The 17,038-nt window shown below is 36.9% G+C and overlaps 2 protein-coding genes across 3 annotated transcripts; both read right to left on the minus strand.

The window, feature by feature from the left end:
- Nucleotides 1–2,171: 2,171 nt before the first annotated feature.
- Nucleotides 2,172–16,944, minus strand: LOC144452294 (uncharacterized). Of its 2 annotated transcripts, none has more exons than XM_078143372.1 (4): nt 16,476–16,944; nt 13,013–13,869; nt 12,413–12,583; nt 2,172–4,284 (listed from the first exon to the last, which is right to left on the minus strand). In XM_078143372.1, exons 2-4 carry the CDS (start codon nt 13,806–13,808, stop codon nt 3,956–3,958), a joined length of 1,296 nt encoding a protein of 431 aa, XP_077999498.1. In that variant the 5' UTR covers nt 13,809–13,869; nt 16,476–16,944; the 3' UTR covers nt 2,172–3,955. The 2 variants fall into 2 exon arrangements, with proteins under 2 accessions (XP_077999498.1, XP_077999492.1); XM_078143366.1 differs by lacking the exon at nt 2,172–4,284 and adding an exon at nt 10,521–11,380.
- Nucleotides 4,458–8,629, minus strand: LOC144453377 (uncharacterized). Its single transcript, XM_078144652.1, has 4 exons — nt 8,558–8,629; nt 6,135–6,967; nt 4,898–5,062; nt 4,458–4,474 (listed from the first exon to the last, which is right to left on the minus strand). Exons 2-4 carry the CDS (start codon nt 6,925–6,927, stop codon nt 4,458–4,460), a joined length of 975 nt encoding a protein of 324 aa, XP_078000778.1. The 5' UTR covers nt 6,928–6,967; nt 8,558–8,629.
- Nucleotides 16,945–17,038: the final 94 nt, after the last annotated feature.

Consider the following 17,038-nt stretch of genomic DNA (forward strand, 5'->3'; position numbering starts at 1 on the left):
AATGTAACAATGATACTAAACTCCAGGTGTTCTTTAGTATTGTAATACCAAAAATAAATACGTTAGATCACGTAATGTTTCTATACTAGCAATACTAGTATTAGATTTGCTCAAGTCCGAATGATTTCATTAAATATATTTCAATTAAACTTCTCTATCAATTGTCTTTTATAAGACAGCCATGCGTGCGGAGTTATTGCAAAATGTGGAAATGGCAACAAAATGTACCAGCAATAGAACAGCATAGTTTTATTTGAGTTTAGATTATTGATCACAAAAACGCCTATGACACTAGTGTCACGTTCATAAAAGTAATCACTATACGTTTACTATGCTAATCACAGATATAGCCTTTATTTTTGCAAATGATAAATCAAATATAACCACCACCCCCAAACATGAGAACATTTAAACACTAATCGAGGTTCATTCCTTCCTCTGTTATCAATGATTGCACCAAGTACAATTCATTTTTGGGTGGGTATACGGATTGTAGACAACCATGAAGCGCGTGCAAGAAAAAGAGAGAACGGTATTTTACCTTCACTGAAAACCAAAAAGAACAAGCTTATACCGATTCCAATCGACAAAGTAAATAACAAACAGCCTCTTCCAAGGGCTAGTTGACGACGCCATCGAAAGTACTCTGCAGCATCCATATCATTCAGTGTGGTTGGGGTATCTATCATAAAAAAACCTAAATCTAATGTCTAACTATAAGTCTAAAGACTAACTTCATTCTCACAAGTCAGAATTTAGTTTTGTACCGACGCAACGAAAAAATAGTCCCCTGTCAGTGTGAAGGGGCGTCAGACGGTTAGGCATCGTCGTAAAGTAGCTTGTCTAGTGGTTTTTAAGATTTTGGCCCAACTCTAACTGAACACAGATGTCGACTGCCATAAGGTACGAAGAGATCTTTGCTAGCTACTTGACATGGCAGCAAAACTCCCTCTCTAATTATCTTCATTTGCATAGACCAGATATTGATTGAACAAAAAAGATAAATATACATAGAGTTACATCTTATCACTTTGGATAGTGTGAGGTAGGAAAAGTAAGATCAAAGAACTACTTTTAGGATAACGTTTCATTGAAGTGAGGTTTAGTTTGTTATAGGCCTAAGGAGATTAAGAATTCCAAAGTGGCAACTACTTACACTAAATATACACACCACTTAAAGATGGATAAGGACTAAAAAAATATACTTGTATAGCTGCGAGTATATTTTGTTGTTTAAGTAGATATTTAAAAAAAAAACAGGTGCTGCGCGTGTAATATAATTACTCATTTTTGTTCATATATAATTTTGTTTATATAATGCTGTATAAGTAACAAATCTTAGGAGAACACTTTTCCCTCTAAAATACTTCACTTCTGTATGACTGACAGGTTTTATATTTGTTGCTAAATTTTGACTCGGAAGATAGAAGACACCGGTAGAAAGGTCATGACTTTTAGCATGTGGATAGTAGATAGCTAATTGAATTTAAGTGACTGTGGTTTTTCTGTTCTTAATCAAGTCTTGACAGATGGTGGATTTGTTTTACATCAAATGTGGCCACCATTCAGATAAAAAAGAAGTGATATAAGCATGCAAGCATTTGGATAAGATTTGAATGAAATCGATCACACTTTATTATAAATGTGTACAAATAGCAAAACGTACAAGAAATGTCTCGATTGTGGTAATTACACCAAAGATCAGAATCATTAGAAATGGTCATAGTTTTGAATTAAGCTTGTCCTTCATAACATAGACGTAAGTGCTCTAGTCTCTATTATTACAGTTTGTAGGTTATGCAGTAAAAAGTGATTTTTACAATAAATATCGCTACCGTTCAGTCATAGGGGTCAAGGTCGAGGTCAAATATAATGACACCAGCAGAAAAGTAACACCTTATACTATGGCAGTAGACACTTGAATGAAGTCTCTATGTCTTAAGTTCCGGAGATGATGCCCAAATTGATTATTTTTACAACAAATACGACTGCCATTTGGTAAAATAAAGTGATACAACAAACAAATACATTTGTGTATTTCCTTTGTTCTTCATTACATGTACCCAAGATCTTAAAAAATACGGATTACACTTAAATACAACTAAGTCACAGTGGCTGTAGTATGCAAGAAATAACTTGATCATGGTAATGACCCCATTGGTCAAGGGAAGAAAGTCAAGGTCTCACACGAAAGCTTGCACCTTAAAATATGGGGTAGACACTTGAATTGATCTCGCTCTGTGTGTACTATTTTCTAAGTTATGCAGTAAATCTGGATTTTTAGACAGACAGACAGACGGGTAGACGAATCTGATTGTTATAGCCTCCTCGTTCGGTGGGCTAAACAAATACAGTGATTTATATCGATGGGACCTGACTAATAGTACAAAATGTAAACAAGTGATACTGCAGTTACGGAAATAAGGAGGTTATAATTATTTTACCACTAATATTCTAACGGGTTGTTTCCTAAGATACTTCATAGTATGAAGGTATCATTTAAGTTTTTTCTTCTTCTGCTCAAGTTTTGTATTTCGCAGCATATTTTTTTGCCACCTTATCAAATATTGTAATCTCCCATTTCTGTAACGTCTCTGATACTATGTGTACCTCGCATAGTTTATGAGTCAAACTCTGATGAGTTTTCTGTGAAGTTTTTGGACATTAACTACTTTAGAATCTTAACATTTGTCATACTCACTATGGATATACCTTTTCGCTCTCATTGCTACTATCCATCAGTAGCCCAAAAAATTTCCCTGCATTTGTTGTTTATGTATGGAATGTACCTAGATGTACTTTGATGAGTGATAGCAATCATAATGCCCATTGACTGAAACCTGTATACATGTAGATCATTGACCACAGCTTCATACACGGCATGGTTGATAGCCTGCTTCTTTTAAAGCTAGATTCGTGAACATTGCAACTTGGCTAATGGCGTACTCGGGACAAAACATGTGGTAACTTTTCCCATTATAGTATGATTACAGTGAATACAGAGCACACCAACAATGTTTAACAGTTGCAAAAATTACTACAAATCCTTTATTTTTAGGGTATAGAATTACTCCTCAGAAAAGGACTTTGAGTTAAAACAGATCAGTCTTGCTACAAAAGTGAGAAATTTCCACCTGTAAAATGTCAGACTCTCGATGATAAGCTTTCATGGAAACAGAACACACATTCCATTGTCAAAAAACTTCACAGTCGATTGTACTGCTTGAGGAAACTGAGATATTTTAATGTTAGCGTAGATCTACTACTACCATTGAAATAATGTTTTATACTTCAACTTTGAGCACTGTTTTCACTTTTGGATTTAGTATGTTGGGCTGGAAATATTACTAAACAAGACAAAGACATGACTTGACAAAATCATCAGAAAAGCAGCCGGGGTGGTTGGTAAAAAACAGACTAACATTGACAACATATACCACAGACAAACTACAGACAGACTGGGAACAATATTAGCTGACACATCCACTTAGGCCAGAACTTGACAGTCGACGTATAGATAGAAACGGCAGACTCAGAATACCACGCACCAGAACAACACGCTATAAGCAATCATTCATTCCAGCAGCAATCAAATTACACAACCAACAGACAGACAGACCTCGACTCTAGCCCTACATGCTCATATGTCTAGCTGTGGCCATTCTTTTTTAACGCCTACTCTTTTCGAGTTATCGTCTTTCTTTTATCCTGGTTATGTACGTGTTTTGAAAAGTGAAAGTCTTGTTTTTACGTACTCGTTTTATTGTTATCTACTCGTTTAAATTGTTGTTTTTTTTGTTATGGCAGACACTATAATTTCCTGACAAGGATGAATAAAGTTGTATTGTATTGTATTGTATTGTATTGTATTGTATTGTATTGTATTGTATTGTATTGTATTGTATTGTATTGTATTGTATTGTATTGTATTGTATTGTATTTGTTCGTGGGAGTCTCAGTTATTTCCCAATAAGTTATCTAAGATGTCTTTTGCCGTTCCGGCCAACGATTCCCCTTTCATCATACCCATTATCAACCGTTCTACAGTTCCACCTTCTCCTTCCCTTTCTCTCCATCTTCGTAAGATTTGTACTTTTACTTCTCTCAGTCCACACGTGACTATTGGGTAATCGTGTTCAATTTCAGTCAGATCAATATCTAGAATATTGGCTAGTCGGATGTGAAAGTCATCTCTCAAACAAGCTGCGATATCCTCCATCTGGCAATCCGTTAGTGGTGGACGTAGTTTGCTACCTCCTAACCTTTGAACTTCTTTCATGGTTTCTATCAGGAAATGAAAAACGAAGGATGTGAATTTCTATAACGAGAAGCAACACACATCTGATGTGCTTCTATTTTCATTGTTAAATTATAACTAATTACGGAGCAACAACAACCGCTTTATATAAATGTGTAACGTCACAAAATGTATTTTACGATTATGTCTTCTTGTTAAGTCAGAAGTACTTAGGTCCTTTGCAATTCAAAATATCAAATATGTACTCAAATTGACAAAAGGAGACCAGCAGTTAAATTTTGGAATTCGTCATTCTCATAAGGATGGTATCAGGACGTATCGAAAGCTCGATGCTAAAATACTTTGGGCTGCTTGTACGGTATAACGCTTATAATTTATTTTGTGATTGTTATACGCAAATTTTAGCTGAATATGGCTATGGATTTGGAGACCATACCGTTGCATTTTCGCGATATTGGGCGTAACAATAATTTATTTATTTACATATTCATAGGATGCATACTTTTTGTCAAGGTGTGCGAAAGGGTGACTAGATTCTATGTCAATTTTTCGAATTTGAATTTTTTTTTTTGCTGCCAGAGTCACGAAAAATCTTCCAATCAAAGATTATAACATTTGGTTTCAATGCTCTCAACTTACCTTTCAGGTGGAAGTCTTTCAGTCGTGCCTCAATTTCAAGATTCGTCAAAGAATTCCTGCAATCACGAAGATGGAATTCTAGCATTTCAATTCTGTGTTTAGCGTCTTCCATTTGAAGATCGAAAACTGCCATACGTTCTTCCATTTCGTCTAAATGACCGTGTGCTAAAAATAAAATATATCACCATAACTCAGCCAACCAGTCCCTTGCCGACTTCAAAATAGTAGGAATCGATAAAAAATATGGAAGAATAAATCATACAGGCTAACACCTGAAAGCTTCTGGATAAAAAAAAACACTCGACACATACGAAAATGGAATAAACCTTAACAATAGTAACTGTTCTGATTACCATTTCGGGTCACGTGACCTGACATGAGCGATAATTAACTAGTATGATGTATTGGTCATACTGAGGCAGCTCAGCAAGGACTGAGCGAAACGTCTTGGCCATAAACACTTTACTGTTTATTATAATATATATATATATATATATATATATATATATATATATATATATATATATATATATATATATATATATATATATATATATATATATATATATATATATACATATAAATGAAAGAAGACGAGTCTGGTATTACATTGTGGATTTACACTACGGACCGTTTCACCAGAAGGATCGTCGGGTGTAATAGTGTGGTTTAATAGTAGTCGTTGACACACATAAGTTATGTACACAAAGCAGAATGACTGAATGTATAGTCAACGACTACTATTAAACCACACTATTACACCCGACGATCCTTCTGGTGAAACGGTCCGTAGTGTAAATCCACAATGTAATACCAGACTCGTCCTCTTTCATTTATATGTATGATAGCTCTCCAAGGCGATCGAGCACTCTACTTGGCGAAAGAAGAATGAAACTCTCTCTCTCTCTCTCTCTCTCTCTCTCTCTCTCTATATATATATATATATATATATATATATATATATATAACTCGGTGAGTATCAATCTGCTAAGACAGTGCTCTATACCGCAGTGGCAGAGCGTAATCCAAAACTATATATATATATATATAAAGAAGATTTAACCCGACTTAGCCTTGTGCTAGTTGAACATCTTTTATCTCTCGTGGTATGAGAGATAAAACGGAGTACCACTAACGCTGTAACAGGCAAAAGTCGACTTGACTACAGACAATTCAAATGTGTATGCTTAAAAAATACGGAAATTCGTTATTCACTACGTTTTTAAATATTACAAACCTTTGAGATTGGAAAAGAATGGATCAGAATGGCTGGGGAAATTGATATTTATCACTGACGATCCCACTGATGGTACTCCAGAATGACTGAAGTGGTGCGCACGATTACGTTGGTGTATGATGGGACGTAAACCTGGAGTCGAAAAACTTCTACGAACAGTTACGACTGGTGGGAAATCCAAATTTGAAGACGACTCTGATCTGGTGACTTTATCAGAATGAGGTCTATCACCAAGCAAACTTAAAGATGCAGCAAGTTGTGACCTCTCTTGTAAGTCAGGGAAATGTGTGTTAATCACTGACAGTATTCTATGTGCATAGTCAAGTCCCTTTGGTACTAGACTTAATACCTTGGTCCATTTGCAGCCACGAACATCAAGAGGTACCTTCGCCATAACAGCTTTTAGTTCTGGGTGGGTTTTATCACAGCGTTTTCGATCAACAATTTCTTGAAAATGGCGGAAATCAGTCTTGATTCTTTTCCGTTGCTGAGGAAGTTTTGAGAAGTCGGCAGTCAGAATGACCAGCTGAATATCCCTGACAATGTATAGAAGCGTTTCCCAGGCAACCAAGATGTCACATATGACTTCTCTGTCTTGTTCGAATTCTTCATCGATATCAAAGTTGAGGTCTTTCATGTCTGTTATACGCAAAGACTCCCTTTTCTTTGTTGAGCTTGGCATAGCACCATCTTGGCGACTTACTGCTCGATGTAGTGACAAAAGGGTCTGTTTTTTCTTTAACACTTCCCATTTTACTTCCAAGGAACTGACATGGTTTCGCAATCGATCCATTGTGGTTAAAATAATCTTATGAAAAGCACTGAAACTTCATCTACAGATATATGAAATAAAAAAGACTAGTGAGAATGTATCTGAGGAAAAAATGACAGCTATTATTGATAACAAGCCTTCAATCGAAGACAAAATGCCCAACTTGTATGTTTTACGGCAAGTTTTGTATCTCAACTTAAGTTATTGACCAATTTGCTATCTGGCCTTGAATATGGAGATCAAAGGCAAAGGTCAAGATATGGAAAGAAAGGTCACTGTCTCATTAGAAAGCTCATCATTGATAATGTCTGGGTCGACACTTGAATGGTGTCCATAAAATTATGTACCAAAATGTCGGCGATAACAGACAAATGTACTTGCTATTCAGGTGAAGGTCATGAAATGAAGTGATATGCATATGCCTCACGTATATAGTAAAAACCAAGACATAATTAAATATCATCATCACTTGAAATATTTGATTCAAGAAGCTATGAAGATATTTGACCTTGAAAAAGACTTTCAAGGTCAGGTCTTAAACGAAAGTTTACATTTGGTATTATGGGTGTAGGCACTTGAATGGAGTCACTACGTATTATACCTTTGTTGCACACTAGTGGCCCGAGTTCATACACGTTGTGAGGCATATTGTGAAATTTAACAACAAATATGGCAGCCATATTTGATTTGGTCATAAAACAAAGTGGCGTGCATATGTCTCACATAGTATGTTACCTTTATGCACCAGATTTGGTTGAAATCAATAGGTGCATGCCAGAAATATGAGGGTGAACGCATGCATTATTGATCCGTTGTACCCACGCATTATGTGTATGTGGTGTACGTGTATGAACTCGGGCCACTAGTGTGCATGTGATCTGTTTACAAAACACAGGAATCTAAAGAAGGACATATCTGTAGAGACAGTTCAAACCGCCAAACTGTAAATTGTAGTGTGTGGTTACTCTCGACCCCCCCCCCCCGTACGCACGCACGCACACACACACACACACACACACACACACACACACACACACACACACACACGCCAATTCCCCCCCCCCCCGGCCATCAAGACATGTAATGGATTCATTCTCGCTGACAATACAGTTACTGTAATGCGTGCACACCACAGTCACTTGTAAACTAACATTCCATTCCGGGATGTTGATATTCTAGTCTAGGATAATCATAATACAAAGTAATTACGTTATTACTGGTATTTAGGATATTCAAAAAAATACCATTACCGATGACTGTTGTGGAATAGACACTCTTCCATCCTGGAATGGAATATCAGTTCACAAGTGACTGTGGTGCACACATACCCACAGGAGACATACATGTAGCTGACGTGACATAACTGACATAGCGATCCGTTTCTGTATTCATACATGCAATGCCCTCTGACCTACAAACCTTACAACATATTTATACATATTTGAATATTCTTAAACACCTAAACATCGTGGTCATGTTGTAAATTATGACCGTCCTTGAATAAAATATAAGCTCCTTGAATAGTGTATTATAGCTCACAAGTGACTGTGCCCTAGAGGTCAATATTCACCATGCGTCTAGTCTGTAGAAAACCCACCATTCAGGAAATGTGCTTACACTATGATCTGACATAGTTAGCAAACTATCTTACCTGGCTTTATACGTAAGAAAATGAGTCACAAGTGGTCCATGTAAGTTCTGACACGGGTCCTAAAAGCCACAAGGAACTCATGTCAGCCGACAGGATAGGCTCGGGGATATTAAAAGTACATGTACGCTGTATCATGTGTCCGGGATATGACTTGGGTGTCTATTGCTATTGAGTCATTATAAGACTCTCGCGAGAAACTGATCCGCTTCGCCGCTTTTGTGAGTATGAATTAGAGGTGCGGTCACGCCACAATACAGACCGATATAAGGAAATAAAATTGGGTCGTGTAAATGTATCTAGTTATAAACTAGCCTGTGTATACGTCCCTTCGAAAAAAAAGCCTTAGATTAGGATTTTTGTTCTATTTGGTTTGTTCATGATCGTTCATGTATCTTAATCTTACGTCATCAAACGTCTGGAGACAGCCTTAATACTTGGGTCACATGTATGCAAAATGAATTGCAACATTTGAAAGACGACCAGTTTGAATTCAAAGAAATGTCGAGATGGCGTACCATATGCATCACGTCATTGATCCGAGGGTAGGTCTTTGATGTCGTTGTTTTTTATTTGTTTGGTACAAAAAAAATGTACACAATTTACAAAAGTATCAAAGTATAAACGTTTTGTGCAAGGATAACACAGAAAAGTTTGAAAAACCTGTTTCGACACAGTCTTGTGGCAATACATACAAAAGTACCATGTCATGTAATTGTCAACATATCTTCTTCTTTTTAAGTGGGCATATTACTGTCTGTACTTGTGTATTTTGTCTCAACTGGAGTAGCCCAGAGACTCGTTGTTGGTTTTCAAATCTAGTGGTCCTCTGTATTGTTTGAAATGATTTGAAAACCAAAGATGAGTCTCTAGTCTATATGTAGATGGGTGACTTAATTTAATCACACGAAACACATCAAATGTTTCGATGTTTGTTACAAGGGGGAGGACCAGGGAATTAGAGGGGTAACTTTTTACAAATCGCGATCCTTGGGGAGGGCCATATTTTAGAAAATTGAAATTAGAGGGTCACATTTTACTTTGACTATTTTTTTAAAATCTAACTTTGCATTATTTTGTGATTTTGGCATGATCCCACTGCTGCCACCAGTTCCAAATCTTACTGCTACCACGTCCCACTGCTGCCACCATTGTAAAGTAATATCGTAGCATATTGGCGAAATGCAGTGACTTAACCTTTATTTGTGTTGTGAGGAGAGGAGGAGGAGGTCTCACAGTAGAACTAGTAAAGAAGGAACAGTGTGACAAAATATTGGGGATAATAAGGTGGAATGGAGATGTTGACCACAGTCCTGAGGTTGTCAGTTGTGCGCTCATCTAGTCTTTCGGAGTTCTGGCTTTCAGCTCAGTCAATAGATTCAAACACATGCGTTGATTTAAAAACACAAACTCACTGCGGTGGTAACAGTTGGAAGCATCACATGTCTTTAAAAACTATCAATATGTATTTTACTATAGAAAAATTCCATGCCTCTAGTGGGGTTCGAACAACGCCCCAACGGCGGTGTTAAAATGTTTTTCATGAAATATTTGAACATGGGGACGGTCATATTTTAGAGAAAGGAAATTGAGGGAGGGTTCCTTTTCAGCACAACGGACTGGGGGTCACATTTTATGCCACAGACAGGGCTTGATTTCCCCCGACCCTACCCCTGGTTGTGGTAATTGTTAAATGCTCTCTTACTAGTAAAATATAACTAGACATATCGAATAATAGATGGAAAGTTTGGAGGAAAGTACATCGCAGCGAGTTGAATCATATATTTTATACGTGAGTATCCATGGCACGTGGTGAAGCCCCCGTGGTTGGATTTAGTGACTACTGTGACATCACACCGAACGCGTCCCATATATATCGTTCGCTTCACACAGTACCATATACATCAATCACATTATTAACTCAGCAACAAATCTCTTGAACATTTGCCCATGGATATTTTGTTCTATAGTGTTCCCAAGCCTCAACTATCTAAGACAAAACAGATCTTGTAAAAGTCGTACAAAAAGTCAACCAAACCAAAGTAATTATGAAAACAGTAAGAAGTTAAAAAGAAGTAGTAAAACTATGAGTTAATTAGTGTAGGTGTAGTATTCATAAATGTGCTAGGGAATGTTTTAGACTATTACTTGTGCCTTCTTTAAAATTGTGCAACGAAATTGGTAAATCTATTTCAAGAGCAACAAAGTTTGTATTAAAACATGTAAGATACGGCTTGCTGTTCCGCCGGGAGTCCGCCTGCTTCAAGTTCGAAGGTTGCCTAGCGTTGGGGTGGCTCACCACGGCGTACCATACAAACTAAGTTTGTAACTGTACTGGTCGTTGGATGTTATTTTTCTTTCATACGAGAATTTGTTTGACTATTCCAACTACTGAAAGATGCTGAATCATTTTTCTGTAATTTGTAGAACGAAATGTCCCTTTTAAACTTTCTCTGGTCTGGCCATTTTTATGACATCTGCACGTGAACGTCTCTTATGGCGTATTTCTCAATAAATTCTCTAAAATGCACTTAGCCGTCCCGGTCAACGATTCCTCTTTCATCATACCCATTATCAACCGTTCTACAGTTCCACCTTCTCCTTCCCTTTCTCTCCATCTTCGTAAGATTTGTACTTTTACTTCTCTCAGTCCACACGTGACTATTGGGTAATCGTGTTCAATTTCAGTCAGATCAATATCCAGAATATTGGCTAGTCGGATGTGAAAGTCATCTCTCAAACAAGCTGCGATATCCTCCATCTGGTAATCCGTTAGTGGTGGACGTAGTTTGCTACCTCCTAACCTTTGAACTTCTTTCATGGTTTCTATCAGGAAATGAATATTAGAAATCGACAGGTAAATGTAGGTAATTCAATCGCGTTTTTCAACGTCGGGTTGAAATCGTTCTGCCTGTATATGATGTAGTTAAAGGACTTGGCGTTTTTGAGTCACCTCAAATAAACCAACTTTATCATATTTTGTTCTATATGTACCAAAAGGTATGCCAAGTGAAAATGTCAAGCAAGACACTTTTAAATGACTGTAAACTACTTATATCTGACTTTCTGAATTGTGTCTGACTTCAAGTTGACATTTTGACTTGGCTTCCATAGAAAGAGTAAAAAGCTTTTTTTTAGTTGGCTCAGTTTGAGATGAGTCAAAGCACAGACACTTGTCTGTGGTCAAAGTCATCAAGTCTTATACTACTTACGTTATGAAGTATAGACACACTGAGATGGAACATCTTTGTTAACCACATAACCGCTTTACAGCAGCGCTTAACAGGTGCCCTCACACAGCGGACAAATGTGCTCTAGCTTGCCGCGAGAATGATGAGGTGAAGAGATATCGCGATAACAGTATATATATACATATCCATATATGTATAGTGCACATGTCCTCATTTGATGATTAACTGACTGTAAAATCATTATTCTCCAACACTGTTCTTCTTTCAGCCAACCGGGAAGGAAAATACGAGTGACCTAAGGGGCCTTGTCACTACGAGTCGCTTTACGATCGAGCAGTGACAAACCCTAATAGGTCACGAGTACTCCCCGCTGAATGAAGTGAAATATTGGAGAATAACACAGTTATACCTCCCCAAGCATAACATATGAAATATTGGGGGAAAATTCAAAATAATGAAAATTTGGAACGTTTGAGCACCGCAAAACCAGTGACGCAGACACGCGTTGTCGTGACGTAGAACGACCACAGTATATAGTCCATATTTTCTGTTCAAAGGCAATATATTGGCTTGAGTATGGTATAATGTTGTGTATATCACAGTATCATTTCTAAATTTTTTATCATAGATAAAAATGATTTACGTCTTTCCTATGATCACTACTTACCTTTAAGGTAGAACTCTTTAAGTCCTGCATCAACTTCAACTTTCATCAAAGTCATTCTATATTCATGAAGTTCAAATCTCACACCAGATAACTCAAATTCCAATATTTCTATTCTTCTTTTCGTTTCTTCCATTTCGTGGTTTACTACAGCCACTCGATTTTCGATATGTGCTGTTGTTAAAACCATAACATAGAAAAAACAACAAAGTCAACTATCATTATTATCGTAGTTCGCGTCTACCTCATTTATGAACGCGTATAATTCCTGTCGGATTATGTAACGAATGTATTGCGATCTATGTTCAACGATGATTACATTGAAGTTCAAAATACACTAATAAGATTAATAAGTAATTTTGGAGGTTTACCCTCTCTCTCTCATACTAAATATTTTATATGCATACATGTATGTATGTATGTATGTATGTATGTATGTATGTATGTATGTATGTATGTATGTATGTATGTATGTATGTATGTATGTATGTATGTATGTATGTATGTAAGCTTGTGTACATGTATAACCATTTACCTAAATTTAACCTTCCTCATTCTCACTGAGAAAAGACGAGTGACAAGGTTAAGAAATCAGTAACAAACCTCGAGAAACTGATCGGTCCGGAATGTTAATGTTGATAACTGATGACGTGGAAGTTGTCCTATTAAGATCCTCTGAGTAGGGAATTCCGTGGTTATGGTGAGTATGGTGAACTGTGATGTTGCTAGGAGACGTCGTGGGTGAAGAATGCGTCCTGCGTATAGTTGGTTGAGATGGTCTCAGATCTAAGGACAGTGTTGATCGACGAAAGAGAACTGGTGAATCCCCGTCCTCAAACAATCTATCCGATGCTTCCCTTGACGAATCTGTTTCAATATCCGGAAAATGTGTGTTAACCACGGCAATTATTCTATGTGCATACTCAAGACCCTTCGGCACAAGACTTAGTGCTTTTGTCCATTTGCAGAATCGATAATCTAAAGGTACCTCGTTGATGGCGTCCTTCACATGTTGATGGGTGTGGTCGCATCTTTGCTGCTCCACGATATCTTCAAGATGTCGAAGATCACCCTTGATTTTTTTCCGATGTTGGGCATGTTTCGAACTCACGTCGTTGAATATCACAAGTTGGATGTCCCTCAAGATATTCTGAAGCGTGACCCAGGCAGCTAAGATCTTGTGTATTGCACGTCTGTCTTTTTCATCGTCGACATACACCTGTAGAGCGTTGACATCTGTTATACTAAAAGATGCTTTCTTTTTCTGTGAGCTTCGTGTACCATCTCTACGACTCACGGCAATACTAAAGGCTCTGTGTAGCGATAACAAAGTGTCTTTCGTCTTGAGATCTTCCCATTTTCTTTCTAAGAGATGAACGTCACCGCGCAATTGTTCCATTTTGTTCCACAACCGACTTGTTAAATTCCATTCTCTTGAATCTAGATCCGATCAGTTGCAGCTAGATACAAGAAAGAAATCGATTTTTTTTAAAAGTCTTCACATAAACACTTTTCAACAAGGTACACTTTGTACTTCGAACTATGTCTATAAATATAAGTAAGATTTATATATTCAGTCTGTTACAATCGAACCCAATTTACATAATGCACCGGTATTTGACATTTGACAGAGCAAAACGAAGAATGCTATTGGAACCGATAAGTTGTTGATAGCAAATGGACTTTTGGAAAAGTGAAACGGTTTCTGTTTATTCCCTCTATGACAAATTATCCGAGAGAGTCTCTGAAAAAGATACTATACCGGGATCGAAAGTTTTGTGGACTGTTTGTTGACTTGTAACTTAGAACTGTGTTTTGTTGCTGCGAAATACTTAGTGCCAGTTATGGTTAGTTAATGTGGTGCTGAACCAACCCACAAACCTTAAGTTGGAAGCTCTCACGGTAACTAAAATGAATACCGTACGAAAGATGTTTGCACTTTTTTTTTTGGGGGGGGGGGGAATAATCCGAATTAAATGATTTCGAGTTGTCCTGGGGATGTCTTTTTTTATCCCCATTGCTGTCGACGAGGGTGGTATTGAGTGCAATAGCATTACTGTCACAATCGCGTTACTATAGTGACGTTTCATGAATGTCATAATATTTCAGTATACCAGGTTTAAGTGTTCTGATATAGTTTCCACTATTTCAGACTGTGTCAGGGAAAAATGCGCCCCAGGGACTACTTTTTAAATGAAACTCAACGTATCACCCATCGAATCACAATCAATAATTTCCCCCAGATCAACCTCGTTTAGTGGCTATTTTGCAGTAAAATATGGATACGCTTTAGATAATTTTGTTATCAAATTTTAACAAAATTATACGGTAGCCCTCATGTTTTTTCTTGGTGTTAACTTAGACTGGGTTGGGGTTTTCTTGAACAATTCAATGTAACAACAAAGTTTAAAGACTTTGATTTCGGAGTTACATACTACATTTGTGATTTTTATTGGGTGTGTAAAGATTAATATACATGTTGTCTCCGAGGTTTTACATTCCATATTTCCATCAACAGAAAACAGTAAAAACATTTTTTTACACTTATTCATAGATATCCAAGTTTTAAATATGTTATCAGGGGAGTTCACTTCTGTGGGAATGGATCTTGTTTATTTTTCCTCTGCAATAAAGTTTTCACACTGTTTAATTCTGGGTGTTCGATGAAACCAGAGTTTAGTTAGAAGTTAACAGATTTCAAATTTAGATTTACATACGACTTACACTCTGCGTCCATTTTCCTACCAGGAATATGGTAACATCTCTATAATTAATGTAACTGCTTAAATTTAAGGGTGTTTTTTTGTTCGTGTTCCAACAGTTTATCGATTTCACCACAGATAAATGATTTCAACGAATATTAGTTTCATTGTATGCATCGCCACTCCCCATTTTATTCAGGAAATGACGTCACTTTTAGGTTAAGATTTAAACTGCCACAGTGGTATACCTATAACTCTGTATGATATCACGTGATTAGATTTTAACACCCGGCGGTCACGTTATTGATCTCATGAATCAAGTATGTCTTTATTAAATTGCAGAATGATTTAGATGCACATTTAATCGAATATTTCGATTTGCCAAGCCTCTCTCAGCGGAGGATGTTTTTAAACATGGTATTCTTACACAAATGTGTAAATAATGTTAATGAGAGTCCGGATATTCTCTCTAAGTTACGTAGAGGAGAACTAGAAATTTTACTTGTTTTCGAGATGCGGCAGTAGAATTAATGTTTTTAAACACTGTACCTTCAGAGATGTATTTCGAATATTGACTTAAAATGCAATTTTGCAAGATGGTTATCTCAAGTCCACCTGGCAAGTATGATTTTATATATTTGCCTTGTAATGTGTTTTTATGTCCATTTTGTTAGTTTTGTTTGCTTGACTTTTGTGTGTCTTTTTCTTGAGTTTTCTCATTTTTGAGGAGCTTGTAAATGGGACTTGCTCCCGTTGGTCTTCCATTAAATGAATGAATAAATAAATAAATAAATAAATTCATAAATAAATAAATAAATAAATAAATAAATAAATAAATAAATAAATAAATAAATAAAAAGATAGTGTATAGGCATTCATCCATAGTGCGTAAAATTTAACACGTGAAATAATAGCTTTCATCGGCCTCGCGATCGCGCGTGACCAGTCAACATGAGTCAATTTGCATGATAATGTGGCCCTAAAACAAAACCATTATGCAAGTACTAAATGCTAGAGGTGTACATGTTCGATATACTATATACATATGCTATGTATACTATAGACTATTTTCTCTATATCCATTGAAAATCAATCATTAACATCAAAAGTCATTGCGGTCACAAAGTGAGAGACAGTGTGCAGTGCACTGCAATGGACCATGGATGCATTAACCCCATCCATGAATGGACCAAGGAAAAGTGATCGGACAACACCGCGCCCTATTTTTATATACTAGTAGTTCCTGTGATTTCAACACAGAACATATCCGTTGTTCTCTGACAGAGACTAAGGGCGTTTTGAACACTTCGTACCCAAGAAAATATCAATGACGAGGACGATGACTGACAAGTATGAGTTCTCACCTTATATATATGCAGAGGTCGGACAACAGGTAGAAAATCCGTTCAGATAGTTCATCTATGCTCGGCCGAACATGGAACACTACAGTATGGAAAGCAGTATGCAAAACTTGTGAACAATAGACTCGTCACAACAATAAATCTACGAGTCGTTACATAACTCTATGTTGCACATGCTATACCATTGTATAAAGTTGCAAATTATTGTTGATCTAATTGTTAACATAATAAGGTACATGTCTACATATAGCCACATATATCTCCCTAATAATACATCCGATCCAAGCATGGATGTATTAGGGGAGATTCACTGTAATGCATCAATGGTCCAAGCAACACGATTAACAGTCGGGCTTTGAATGCCCGTTAGAGTTCTCGTGTCCTGTCACCCGAACTATGTTCCACTCATCTATCTGAGCCCTGATTTCTAATTTCCCTAATACATCCATGACATAAAAAAGAATATTATATTCCAATACCCCATCCCGTAAAGTAAGAGAAAGAGAGAGAGAGAGAGAGAGAGAGAGAGAGAGAGAGAGAGAGAGAGAGAGAGAGAGAGAGAGAGA

The sequence above is a fragment of the Glandiceps talaboti genome, chromosome 2, assembly GCF_964340395.1.
Source record: "Glandiceps talaboti chromosome 2, keGlaTala1.1, whole genome shotgun sequence".
In the NCBI taxonomy this organism is placed as follows: domain Eukaryota; kingdom Metazoa; phylum Hemichordata; class Enteropneusta; family Spengelidae; genus Glandiceps; species Glandiceps talaboti.

Excerpts from the sequence above, each read along its gene's own strand:
- LOC144453377 (XM_078144652.1), bottom strand. The coding sequence starts at position 6,927 with ATGGATCGATTGCGAAACCATGTCAGTTCCTTGGAAGTAAAATGGGAA. Across the intron at positions 5,063-6,134 it reads ATTCTTTTCCAATCTCAAAG|CACACGGTCATTTAGACGAA; the intron begins GTTTGTAATATT and ends TTTTATTTTTAG.
- LOC144452294 (XM_078143366.1), bottom strand. The coding sequence starts at position 13,808 with ATGGAACAATTGCGCGGTGACGTTCATCTCTTAGAAAGAAAATGGGAA. Across the intron at positions 12,584-13,012 it reads GGACCGATCAGTTTCTCGAG|CACATATCGAAAATCGAGTG; the intron begins GTTTGTTACTGA and ends TTTTAACAACAG. Across the intron at positions 11,381-12,412 it reads TAAAGAGTTCTACCTTAAAG|AAACCATGAAAGAAGTTCAA; the intron begins GTAAGTAGTGAT and ends ATTTCCTGATAG.